Source organism: Thamnophis elegans, chromosome 15, assembly GCF_009769535.1.
Source record: "Thamnophis elegans isolate rThaEle1 chromosome 15, rThaEle1.pri, whole genome shotgun sequence".
NCBI lineage: Eukaryota > Metazoa > Chordata > Lepidosauria > Squamata > Colubridae > Thamnophis > Thamnophis elegans.
The window spans coordinates 21526134-21538618 of record NC_045555.1 but is presented as its reverse complement, the minus strand read 5'-3'; the positions used below and the strand labels follow the sequence as shown (position 1 = coordinate 21538618).

Here is a 12485-nt window from a genome sequence, read left to right as displayed (position 1 = left end):
CAATGCCGCTACTATTACAAAAATTCAAGCATACCATATTTTTGGGAGTATAAGATGCACCAAGGTTTTGAAGAGGCAAATTTTTTTTAAAAAAGTTTTTGCACTCTGCAAACCTCCCAAAACGGCCCATTTTTCACAAAAACGGGCCCTTCCCCCCCCCCCCCCAAAAGGCATGAATAGCCTTTAGGGTGCATGCAGAGTGCTCCTGGGGGGTGGGAGCCCCCAAAACAAGCAAAAAACAGGCCCGTTTTTTGTCAAAAAAATTGCATGCATAGCCTTTAGGAGGCTTATAGAGTACTCCTGGGGGCTGGGGAGGGAGGCAAAATTGAGCAAAAGAAATGGCCCATTTTTCACTCATTTCTGCCCTCCCCAACCCCCAGGAGTTATCTGAAAGCTTTTTACAGGTTCTGCACGGCCCTTTTGGTGAAGGGTGGGGTTTCGGGAGGCAAAAAAATGCTGTGTTCAGTGTGTAAGATGCATCCAGATTTTCAGTCTCTTTTTTGAGGGAAAAAGGTGCGTCTTATACTCTATAAAATATGGTAATTTTACCACAGTTGCATTCTATAACCAGTTTTCTGTGATTAAACAAAAATGTTTATATCCCAATTACAGTGGTACTTCAGTACTCATCATTAATTGGTTCCAAGAGGCACAATGAGTACTTAAAAAGTACTCAATGAAATTGAGTTTGATACCCCTGCTGTATAGCAATCATTCTACTTCTGCTTCTCATTATAATAAGTTCTAAAAATTGTGATATTTTGCTATAGCTGCATATAGAAAATTAGCATCTTCTCAAGCATTAAATTCTTCTCACCAATTGTTCAATCATTTTATTAGTCAGAAGTAGTTTTACATTGTTATACCATGGAAAAGGAACATTGTTTATATCTGAAAATGAATATTTTCTAGCTTTTCTGTTCTTATTTATAAAGATAGCTAACATTTCATCTAGAAACAGACATTTCAGATAGTTTAGAAGTGAAATATGAAATACTTTTAGTGACAGATTCTCTTGTGTTTTTTTTAACTTAGGTGAATGAAAGAGGTGGACAGATAATACAGTATGATAGATTCTACATACATGAAATACAGGATTTGATTGATATAAGAAATGACTATTTCAACTGGATCCAGCAGCAGGCATATGGAATGGTAAATGTCTTAATTTTTGCTCCCACTGTATCTTTTAATACATGACCACATAGGTACATGACCATGTAGATAGTGCAGTTCTTCATTTTTATTACTTCCGACCATTAGGGAGCACGTTGCATGATTTTGGCCATATAAAATTTGGCTCTGGTGAAAAACATGGGTCATTTTTTGGCTGTGTTTTCTTGTAGGGATGTTCTGTCCTGTGGCAAAATATGTCTAAGACAGATTTATGTTGGGATAAAGCTGTATTACTATTATTCTTCCCTCCCTTTCTAGTACCAATCTCTTTCCTCTTATGACTGTAACCATGTTGCTTGTATCTTTAAAATGTATATTGTTTCATTTGTTTTCTAGTATAATTTGATTGCTTATTAGTAACCTATGACTACCACTAAGTGTTGTATCATGATTCTTGATGAATGTATTCTATTTTATTTTTCTTTATGTACAATCACACTTGGCCAATAAATAATTCTATTCATATGTCCGTATGTCTTTATCAGCATTAGAGAAGCTGATATATATGCTTTTAAAGTAGTTACGGGTCCTCTTTGCAGCATGGTGGTAAAGCACATTGTCCTGTTACTCTGCCAACTTCAGAGAGGAGTTTTAGCAGTCTCCATTGCTAAACAAACAGCACACAATCACAATGTCCCATCATCACCATTTGCAATCTTGAGCTGGCTTTCTCATTGGTTTTCCTTGTTGGAAGCCATCAATGAAGGTAACAAGTGGCAATCACGGGATGCTGCAGTGTTGTAATTGGGAGCTGGTTGCCAAGCGCCCGAATCCACAATATTGATTATGGGGATGTTGCAACAGCCACAAATCTGAGGCAGGTTGGAAGTCTCCTCTGTTCAAAACCATCCTAATTTCAAGCAGTCAGTGAATAAGTGGTCATTAAATGGGAACTGTCTGTATCAAGTATGTGGCGCTGAGTTTAGGCAGAACAGTAGAGGAAGTGACATAAACTGCAGTTAGAAGAGAAAAATAAGATGCAAAACTTGGCCTCGTTTGGACACTTGTAATTGCAAAGTAAGATTGTATCCAGTGAACCCCTTGGGCTACTTAAAGTGTCAGACGACAATAGCCAATTAAATTTTTAAAAGCCCATTTATTCTGGGTTTAAAAGGTTAAAGATGTCCTTGAATTAAGCTATAATTAGGAAATTAGCAGCAACAGCAGCACAAAAATAGTTTGCATTCTTCTACGATATTCTTACAATTTCTGCTATCCTAGAATTCCATGACAATTTTCCATTTGATTACTAGTGAAATTTTGATTGTGTTGACACTGAGCTTTCTGAATAGAGAACGTGGGGAGGGGAAGGAGAAAAATATGTAGCTTTTTTTAAAAGAATGGCTGCCCTAATGTCAGACTAATTTTGTTGAGACACTTCCTTATCTTCACAATTCATATCTAACTGTTTTCTGTATTAAGAAATCTTGCTGGTTGGTCCCTTAGAAAACTTGACAAGTATTAATTAGTGTTACAGGCATATTGTATTAAAATGTCAAGTACAAATCTGAATACTTTTCATACTGTTTATAATATGGGGACAAAATGATATATCTGTGTTGGAGATGTGACAGATTACCTGGGTTGTGAGTGTCTCTTGTTCAGAATTGTTTATCTCAAGCTTCTGGTGTGTTTCTCGTTTTGATGAATTGTCAAGCACTAATTGAGATAATAGCCAAGGTCAGAACATGGTCTCTTAGTTTATACTGAACGTTGTACTAAATCTGAGCTTCAAAATCAATGTTTTGGAACTGCAAAACTTTTGCATCACTAAATGACTTTAATCAAAATGCTGGGACCTTGTTAAAACGCCTTTCTGCCTTCAAGTATATCCATGATCTACCCAGATATGTTGCACTGTGTAGGCTATCCTTGTTTGACTTCACACGTCTCAGTGAGGCATGGCATCTGTTGTTTCTCCACTCCTGTGTATCTTAGGTCTGAAATATTTTTGGAATTGTTTTGGAGAGTAGCCGAGGGGCAATTTAGAATAAATGGAATAGAAATATTGATTGAGAAATCTTCTGCTGTTAATAACTCAAGAAATGGAAAGCTCTGTTTTGTTTGCCCATTAAGAGTGTTATTTTGTCAAAGCCTCTAAGAATGATTGAAGAGAATACTGGGAATAATTGTTTTAAGTGGCTGATACTGGAGATCCCTATTCTTCCGCAGCAAACTGATTTATTGGTTGACATGATCTTGTTAGAACTTAACTTTCTGTTTCTGTCTCATCCTTTCACTTAATGATTTACTGCAGGCTCAGCAGTTTCAGAGTAAAAACACTAGAACTTTAATATTAAGAGCTTGTAGTGTCCAAAGAACCATAAATAGGGCACAAAAAAGGACACTCCAGCATAGCACCCCCATTGAACTTTGGAGGTGACATAGTGATATACTCTGGGTAAGGTTGGAGCATGGAGGCAATATCCTTTGTCTTATCAGCTCCATTCCCTGTAAGCATAAAACAGTGTGGGCATTTTAGAGAAACGAATTTATTCTTGAGGTTTGGCACTGTAAGAAAATGGAAATTCACATGCCCAAATTAACTGTACTTTTTCCTCTTAATTACTGCTGCCTTTGGTGCATTGTGAATAGGATATCAGCCACGGATTAAATGAGGTAAGTGATTAATTATCAGAATAAAAGTTTAGGAACCAGACAGAACAAAATTAATTTTTTGGGTTTATTCATAGACCTTGAGTTTACACTGATAATATCCACTTGGAAACTACTTTGGTCAGATCTAGATTATCAAAGAAGAAACTGCATCTAATTAATGTATAAACAATAAAGATTTCTCAACTGCATCTATTGACTTGTACACTTAAACTTAGCTTCTTGTTGTAGTCAACCTTTAGTTCATAAATTAAACAATGTTTTTTTCATTTTTTTAAGTAATTCCCCCCCCCCTTTTTTTTAAGGTGTCAGAGGGACCAGTTACAATTTGCACCTATCCCTTCGTATTTGATGCCCAAGCAAAGACAACACTCTTGCAAACAGATGCTGTCCTGCAGATGCAGGTAAATTAATATGGCTTTACTATTTTTAAAATAATGTGCAGAGCAAGTATGATTATTCCTTGATTAATTTGACTAAAAAGTGTGTGCTTTGCCTTTTCAGAATAAGTAACTTTTCCTGCATCTTCATTATTTGAAATATGCTTTATAATCCAATTTCTTATAAAAGGGAAACTCTGGGCACTGGTTTTGGCTAAGAATCACCTTTGGCCTTGAGTAGTTGGCTGTGGCTTTTCACTTTTCAGAATGGGAAGAGATATTAGTGTAGTCAGAATCAAAGCTAAATATTACTTAATTCAATTGACATAAGTACATGCATACCAATCACACTGTTCCCTTTCTGGGATAAGGAACATTATACCAAGAAAAAGTAAAAAATTATAAGCCAAAGAAATTAAGGCAAGAGATTTGGGGGTGGGGGAGGAGAATTAATAACTCTAGGTTATACTGGCACTATATCCATCCATGTCTTTCCAGCCTTGCAACATCTTTCTTTCTACAAAGTCTGTAAACTGCTTTTTCACTGCCTTTTTGTATAAACTTTCCACCACTCTTTCTGAGGATCTCATTAACTGTGGTCATGATTTTTGGGCCTTCTTCTTAGCACATTCATTCCTCCTTCATGTATTTCTTTGCAGTTCAGGCCTTATGGATTCCCTCTATCTGACCAAACCATCTCAAGTCCACATTAATCCATCACTCATTTATTCTTGATTCCCTCTCTGTTCCTTAAAAAATTAATTTCTGCTGCATTCCACCCACTTTTATATTTCCCTCAATATTCTGCTTTTATAACCAAGCTATTTTATGTTTGACAGTCATTCTCTTCCTTACAGCAGATTAGATACTATCCACTATTTTCTGAAATGGTATAGGGTGTCCTGCTTGAGAAGGAGGCTGGACTAGAAGACTTCCAAGGTCCCTTTCACCTCTATTCTGATTCACTACATTTTTTAATCAGTATTCATACATTCTAGTTTGCCATTTATATGTAACTTTCAGCTGTTCAATTCATTTTCCTGTCCAATTCAACTATCTATATTTTATACATTAATTTTCAATTTAAATCACCAATTGCTATGTACAATCTTATATTCTTTAAATAATTAAGATTCTTAGTTTCCCACATACATCAGCCGCATTAAAAGTATAGCTTGTTCAGATTCCCAACAACACTTCCTAATATCACTGTGAGCATGTAGAGTATGTTGAAGTAATGCATTCAGGAGGTGACTAAGGTATGAGTGACTGAAAGCAATGCGTCCCAGTCCATAATGGGGCACAGCTGGTGCACAAAGTTGTGCAAAAGCCCTCCTATATCAGGCATGGAAGCCATCTTTTGCATTAGGCCTTCTGGCCTGCCACATTCAATGCTGTGGGAAATTGGGAGGGGGGATTATATGGAGTATGGGAGATATATAGTCATAATAACATTCCTTTCTCAGAGAACGACATCTTGCTCTGAATCTGGAATGGCATGACTAGAAGGCATCTCCAGTTTTGGACAGTGCCTGGTTGGACCATGTGATGGGCATGTGGGTGCTGGGCAGGAAGTTGGGTGGGGGAAAACCTGGAAACTTTCAGATTCGGGTTTTCCCAGATGTGCCAATGTGATATCTCTAATAAAATGGAACTTTGAGAAACTTCAAGCCTTGGAATCTTCTTTAATTGGGGGTGACATCCTGGTTAGGACTACCACCGGCTGTTTGAGTCCAGGAGGACCATAAGTTGCACATTAATTCCATTCATTGGATGGAAAATTCTTAGACCCAGGGAGCCCTAAAATCTACAGCCACTCGGTTTTGCCAGGGTTGAACTGATCCCTGTTTTTCCCCATTGAGCCCTGAATGGCATCCAGACACTGAGATAGTATCTTCAAAACATCACTTGATCAGTCTGGCATGGAAATGTAAAGCTAGGTATCAATGCTTGTTAAACAGAATGGGGAGAGTGTTAAGCCCTAAGGACCATGGTAGAGAAGGGACTTTGGGCTTGATCTCTTCCCCCCACCCCCACCCCAGTCAGCATCGCCTGGACCAAAATCTGGCTAATACCTTCCCCCAAAGTCATCTGATCTTGCTTTTCCATTATCACCATTCACCATCCACTCAAATATAAATTCCTAGATTTGTATGCATCCAGAGGAGCTTAAATTACACCAGTTTATACTTTCTGCTTTACATTTTAAACATTTCATTCACGATTACATCCATTCATTTACATTCTATATGGGTTTATCAGATGAATTCCACAAGAACAGTCCCATCTTCATTGCAAACTGTTATATTCTTCTCCTTTCTCTTAGTTTTACTTTGCTTGTTTATCTTAGTTTCACAAATACATAGGTATTTTATTTGTTTCTTCATTCGTTTCCTTCCTTCCTTCATCATTTATGCCCTTTACTATTTTACATTCCAATCATAATATCCCATATCATGTAAATTGCCAATAGATAGGCCCATAAGACTGAGCTCCATTGCCCATCATGGCTTGAATCACTTGAGTTTCCATGTACTTTTTTTTTTTAAGTAAAGATAGAAAAAGTGTACACAAGGGCACCAGGATAACTCCAAACATTCACAAGCTGTTCTGTGCAATCAGGTCTTCAACAGCAGAGTATTTTGTGTTCAGTGTTCTTGATGTCAGGGTTCCCAGTAACACCCCCAACGAAATAAGACTCTGAAACTTGAGTTTCCTCAAAGTTCCATTTTATTAGAGATGCCATATTGGCACATCTGGGAAAACCCGAATCTGAAAGTTTCCAGGTCTTCCCCAGCCAAATGAACATTCAAGTCCCTGCCCAGCACCCACATGTCCATCGCATAGTCCAAATAGGCACCGTCCAAAACTGGAGATGCCTCCCAGTCACGCCATCACAGCTGCAGGGCAAGGTGTCCTTGATTTGCAGAGAAAGGAATGTTATTTAGACTATATATCACCCATACTCCATATAATCCCTGCTCCCGTTTTCCCACAGCAGAAAATGTGGCAGCCTGAAGGCCCAACGTAAAAGATGACTTCCAGATCTGACAGTTAGCTTAATGCTACCAGCTCAGAGAAACACACAGTGTACTGAAACACATTCAATATCATGCAATTTAAATTTATAAAACGTAAGTTAATGAAATACAGCCTGTATGGTTTTTCTCAGAGTGCTCCTTTAGTCACGCTGAACATTGCAGTTTCATGAAAAAAAAATGTGGCTGGCACACTGATGGAGAATTGAGCCTTTGGGCTTCTGGCTGAGTTTCTGACATCCTGTGTTCCTGCAGTTGCCAAACAACCCCTAGAACATCATCATCATTATTGTTGAGCATTGATGAGGTCAGAGCAAGCTTTAGGCAGCAAGAAATTTCTTGGTTGGGAACAATGGGCTTGTTCATCTGGGGGGAAAGAAGATGGAGAAAAACTTTGCTCTAAGGGGCAAATGCTGGAAATCACCATTAATCTAATTTTACTAACAACTGATGCATTTTCTTGAATGTAAACTCTGTCTTCGTCCCATGTTCACGACTATAACTGCTATTCCTAAGGCTTTTACTTGGTTTTTCCCAGATGGCTGTTGACCAGGCTCACAGACAGAATTTCTCATCTATTTTTCTCCCAGTATTTGAATCTGTCAATCCATGTCTGATCTTAATTGTGCGCAGAGAAAATATTGTGGGGGATGCCATGGAAGTGCTAAGGAAAACAAAAAATCTAGATTACAAGAAGCCTCTCAAGGTAGGTCATGTTGGCATTTTTTAAATTCTTGATATACATCAACTTAACAATTGTGATTCTCCCTCCTCTGCTCTTTCCCTTCTAAAGGTCCATCTTGGGAATGGCCATTTTGGGAGGCCAACATTTTGAGCAGAAAAACAGCTGGCCCATAAAGGATTCTAGTAGTCCCAGCCATTCAAAAATGCTATCAGTGTTATTTATTTATTTTTAAAAAACTGGAATTTCATTAATTATTTGAATATCAAAATTAGGAGCAATTTGAAATCCATGACAAATTGTTTCTTAAAAAATACGTATATTCTGTTATCCATGCACCAAATCTGTACTTGAATATAACAATTATAACTTTGTATGCTAACTTCATTGCCAATGTTAGGTTATTTTTGTAGGCGAAGAAGCAGTTGATGCAGGTGGAGTCCGCAAAGAATTTTTCTTGCTTATTATGAGAGAACTGCTCGATCCCAAGTATGGAATGTTTATATATAATGACGTTTCGAGACTGATCTGGTTCTCAGATAAGGTATGTAATCTATATGATGGGGGTGTTTTTGCTAGTGGAATGGCAGTAAATAGATCTTGGTTTGCCTTGCAAACTGACCCTAAGTGTGCTTAAAAAAAGACTATTCTAATTATACCAGTTCACATCAACTGTTTTCTTGTGGTTCATGATGGGATTTCTGCATTTGGCCTTGTGCTTCAGCTTGGATGGATTACCTTCCCACCTTTCTATATATCTGGCAGCTATATCTGGTTATGAACTTTCTGGTAGAGGTCTGGTATTGATCATTTGTTGGGGAGAAGAACATTTGCAATGGGGTGCGAGGCAGGACTTAGATATGAGACTTCTGAGTTGTGGTTTGTTTTATTTTAGGAAAACATATGTGCTGCTTTTCCATTTGCAACGTTAAAATTAACATACAGTTAACAGCATTATATGAAAATCAATAGGATAAGCAAAAACAATTGAGGAACAAATAGACCTTTCAAAAAAAGCAAATAGTTGCATCAAACCTGGCACCAGATGAGCATCTAGAAAGATAATTTTTGCAATGGAAGAGCAATGTGGAAAAGGGCAATTTCCCTAATCATGATCTGTCCTGTTTCAGAAAATGTTTAGAGTTGAAGAATTGTCTGAGAGTATTATGTTGTCCCTTCAGCCAGATTGAGTGCAAAAGGGCACATAAACATTTGCTTTAAGCAGCTTTAAAGATTGAAATATCTCAATTTGTGCTCAAAGGTGCACAAAGGAAGTTAGGTGGACTAGTATCATATGCAGCATTTCTTTTCTCCAATTTTCTTTTGCAAATCAACAGTTCTCTGGGACACCTTGAGCTGAAAGAACAGCTATCTCATAGTCACCCAGTGAGATTTTGTGGCTGACTATGAACTTGAGTCTTTCCAGTACTAACCCACTACACCAGTGGGTTGTATATGACCTTTGAAAGCCATTTACATACCGTGTTTCCCCCAAAATAAGAAAGGGTCTTAAGCACTAGACCTTATTTTCAGGGAGGTCTTATTATTTTTGAGGTGCAGGAGGCAGTGAGCGGTTTCACCTCATGGCTGCTGCTGCATTGCAATAGATTCAGGGGGGGGTTATTTTTGGGACAGGCTTATTTTAGCGCATGCACTCAAAAGCCCGATTGGACTTACTATCCGGGGAGGTCGTATTTTCAGGGAAACATGGTAATCCACACAAGTCTTGCCTAGTCTCCCCTTCTCCTACTCCTAGGTAGGCTGCAAGGGACCATCATGTAGGAATAAAGGACTGAAATTCACTGTGTCCCTAAATTAAGAACTGTGTAGTACTTAGCACTTTCTCCCTCTTCCCCCTACCCCCCAGCTCTCTGAAAAAGAGAGAAAGAGAGAGCATGTGTTAATAAACATATGTGTGCGGGCCCTTGTGTATGTGCATGATCTATGTACAGGAGTGGCTCTTCAAACCTGAGCAGCAATTTCAGAGCCCAAGTGGTTCCTCAGCTCCGCATCTCGTAACACTGGCAGGATGTTGCTGGAGCCTAGAGATAATGGCCGAAGTATTTTAGCAGAGAAGAAGTTGCAAGAGTAAACCAATATAACTGATGAATTGTACACAGAGTTGTATTGACTTCTAAGGATGCCAATGGGAGCCTTAACTTGCTAATTTGATACTTCGGCAAAAAGGGGGTCCTATTTATTCTTTGAAGTTACCCTCTGATCTGGGGTAACAGAGTACACTCTCCATCTTCTTCCTTTGATCAACCTCATGTTGTGCCAGGCAACATTTGACTCCTACCCGAGTAGTAGCCAAAATCAGTTCAATTTATATAATATGGGAGGATTGTTAAAGTAGACAATTGTTCTTTTTTTCTGAGAGAAAGCTGATAGGGGTGTCAAACTCAAGGCCCACGGGATGGATCCAGCCTGCCAGTTGCTTAGATGTGGCCCGTGGGGCCGCCCTGGAAACAATGAAGGACCGGCCCACAGCAAAAACTGAGCTCGGGGGGGCTGCACATGGCCCTCCTGAGTTTCATTTTCACCGGCAGAGGGTTGCAGGAGGCAGTCACAGCTGAAAACAGAGCCTGCAAGGGCTGCATGTGACCTTCCCGTGCTCCATTTTTGTTGGCAGAGGGTTGCAGGAGGCCATGGTAGCCGAAAATGGAGCTCGGGAGCCCATTTTTGCTGGTTGAGTACTTGGGCTGACATGGGTGCCACTGGCATGAGAGATGTCAAAATGGCCATCCCCCCCCCCCCCCCGCCACCATCCCTGTCCCCCCAAAGTCAAGCACAACCCTGATGCGGCCTTCAATGAAATCAAGTTTGACACCCCTTGGTTAGAAGAATCTTTAATAATGTAGATTCCAGTCTGAAACAGATGAGTTAATTTTCAGTGTTTTGGCTTTCAAAAAGGTTCAAATTTTACTTGAGGTTTAACACTTATTAAACACACATTACTTGTAGAACTCAGATAATGTGAAGTTCTTCATGGAACAATGTAGCTTAACATTATTTGCTTTGCTTTCTGTTGAATTATTTTTCCTTTGTATTCACAGACCTTTGAAGACAGTGACTTGTTTCATCTGATCGGTGTTGTTTGCGGACTAGCAATATACAATTTTACTATTGTAGAACTTCACTTTCCATTGGCTTTATATAAGAAGCTCCTGAACAAGAAACCTTCCCTGGAAGACCTCAAAGAGTTAATGCCTGATGTTGGCAGGTGAACACAATTGTAGTTGATATTAGAAATTACATAGAAATTACATTATCTATTCTTTGGCTTGTTTCATCAGAGAAAAGAATTAAGTTCTGTATTGTTTTTTTTTTTTTAAATATATTTTATTCATTTTCACATTCCATTTTACAATCACTTATATACAGGGTATTTGCTATAAGAAAAAAAAAAAGGATAAAAAAAATAAAAATAAAACAAAATAAAAAAGAAAAGTTCTGTATTGTTAATCAGAAGATAACATATAAATGTTGCTTACTTTGCACTACTTAGACTGTTAATATAAACACATTTGTGGTTTAATTAATTTTGATTTCATGTTCTTGATTAAAAACACAAATCTAATGATAATGAGAAGCATTTGATGCAGTTGTGGGATTCAAACAATTTTACTACCAGTTCTGTGGGCGTGGCTTGGTGGGCGTGGCAGGGGAAGGATACTGCAAAATCCCCATTTCTTCTCGATCAGCTGGGACTTGGGAAGCAGAGAGTAGATGGGGCCGGGGCCAGTCAGAGGTGGTATTTACCGGTTCTTCGGACTACATGTTCTCCAGAACTGGTGAGAACCTGCTAAATGCCATCTCTAATTTGGTGGCTGTTCTAAGAAGTCAGTGCTATCAAATTTTGGATTTAAGATGATTTCTTCCCTCGGACCAGCCTGTTTTCTGGCTTCATATTTTTTCTGAAATCTGGGTAGAAGTAAAGGAGGGCACTTGTAGGAGAAAGAGCAAAAACTTTCTCCTCTGTTGTCAAGGGGAGACTTTGTAAGACAGAATACGGTGCTGAATGAACATACAAAATCTGCCTGGCATTTTAATTGCTTTTTCCTAGTTTTGAATTACAGTGCAACTCAATTAAAATTAAAACATCTTAAAAACAAGGAATTTGATTTGTGCATATTTAAAAACACATCCTTTAAAACTTTGGGATGAAGGTTATCAAAATTAAAAATAGGCAATGTAAGAGGGTTTGCCTTAAGATAGTGCCATCAAGATGAATTTTTGCATAGTTGAGAATTGTGCCATATGTTGGAATGTTAGAAAAAATTGCTGGCACATGCTATATAATGGTGCCTGGAATTAGAATAGGTACTATTGTAGTACTGTGAATGAAATATTTACATGCGGAGTGGTTTCAAGCATGCACTTGTGGAGAACTATGTAAGTTGGCAAAAGGAGAAAATATTTTGGGAAGGTGGGGGGAGGCATGAAGAGTTGGAAGGAGACCAGAAAAGGTACCGTTAGAGTTGAAATTCCTCAAGGAAGAACAAATGCTGGATAACTGAACTGAGGGTGCTTCCATTCTGCATTGCAATGTTTTGTGGATGTACTTCCTTGTTCTCAGTTTTTGGTAGAAAG

The 12485-nt window shown here is 38.5% G+C and overlaps 1 protein-coding gene across 5 annotated transcripts in view; it reads left to right on the top strand.

The window, feature by feature from the left end:
• Positions 1-12485, top strand: part of HERC4 (HECT and RLD domain containing E3 ubiquitin protein ligase 4) — a 44143-nt gene that overhangs the window by 27591 nt on the left and 4067 nt on the right. For 4 of the 5 annotated variants that reach the window (XM_032231948.1, XM_032231951.1, XM_032231950.1 and 1 more), the window contains 5 exons: positions 1036-1155; positions 4098-4196; positions 7749-7916; positions 8293-8436; positions 10949-11115. In XM_032231948.1, coding sequence (XP_032087839.1) covers positions 1036-1155; positions 4098-4196; positions 7749-7916; positions 8293-8436; positions 10949-11115 — 698 coding nt within the window. Of the gene's footprint in view, positions 1-1035; positions 1156-4097; positions 4197-7748; positions 7917-8292; positions 8437-10948; positions 11116-12485 lie in introns of those variants that run through there. The other variant, XM_032231952.1, reaches the window with a different exon arrangement.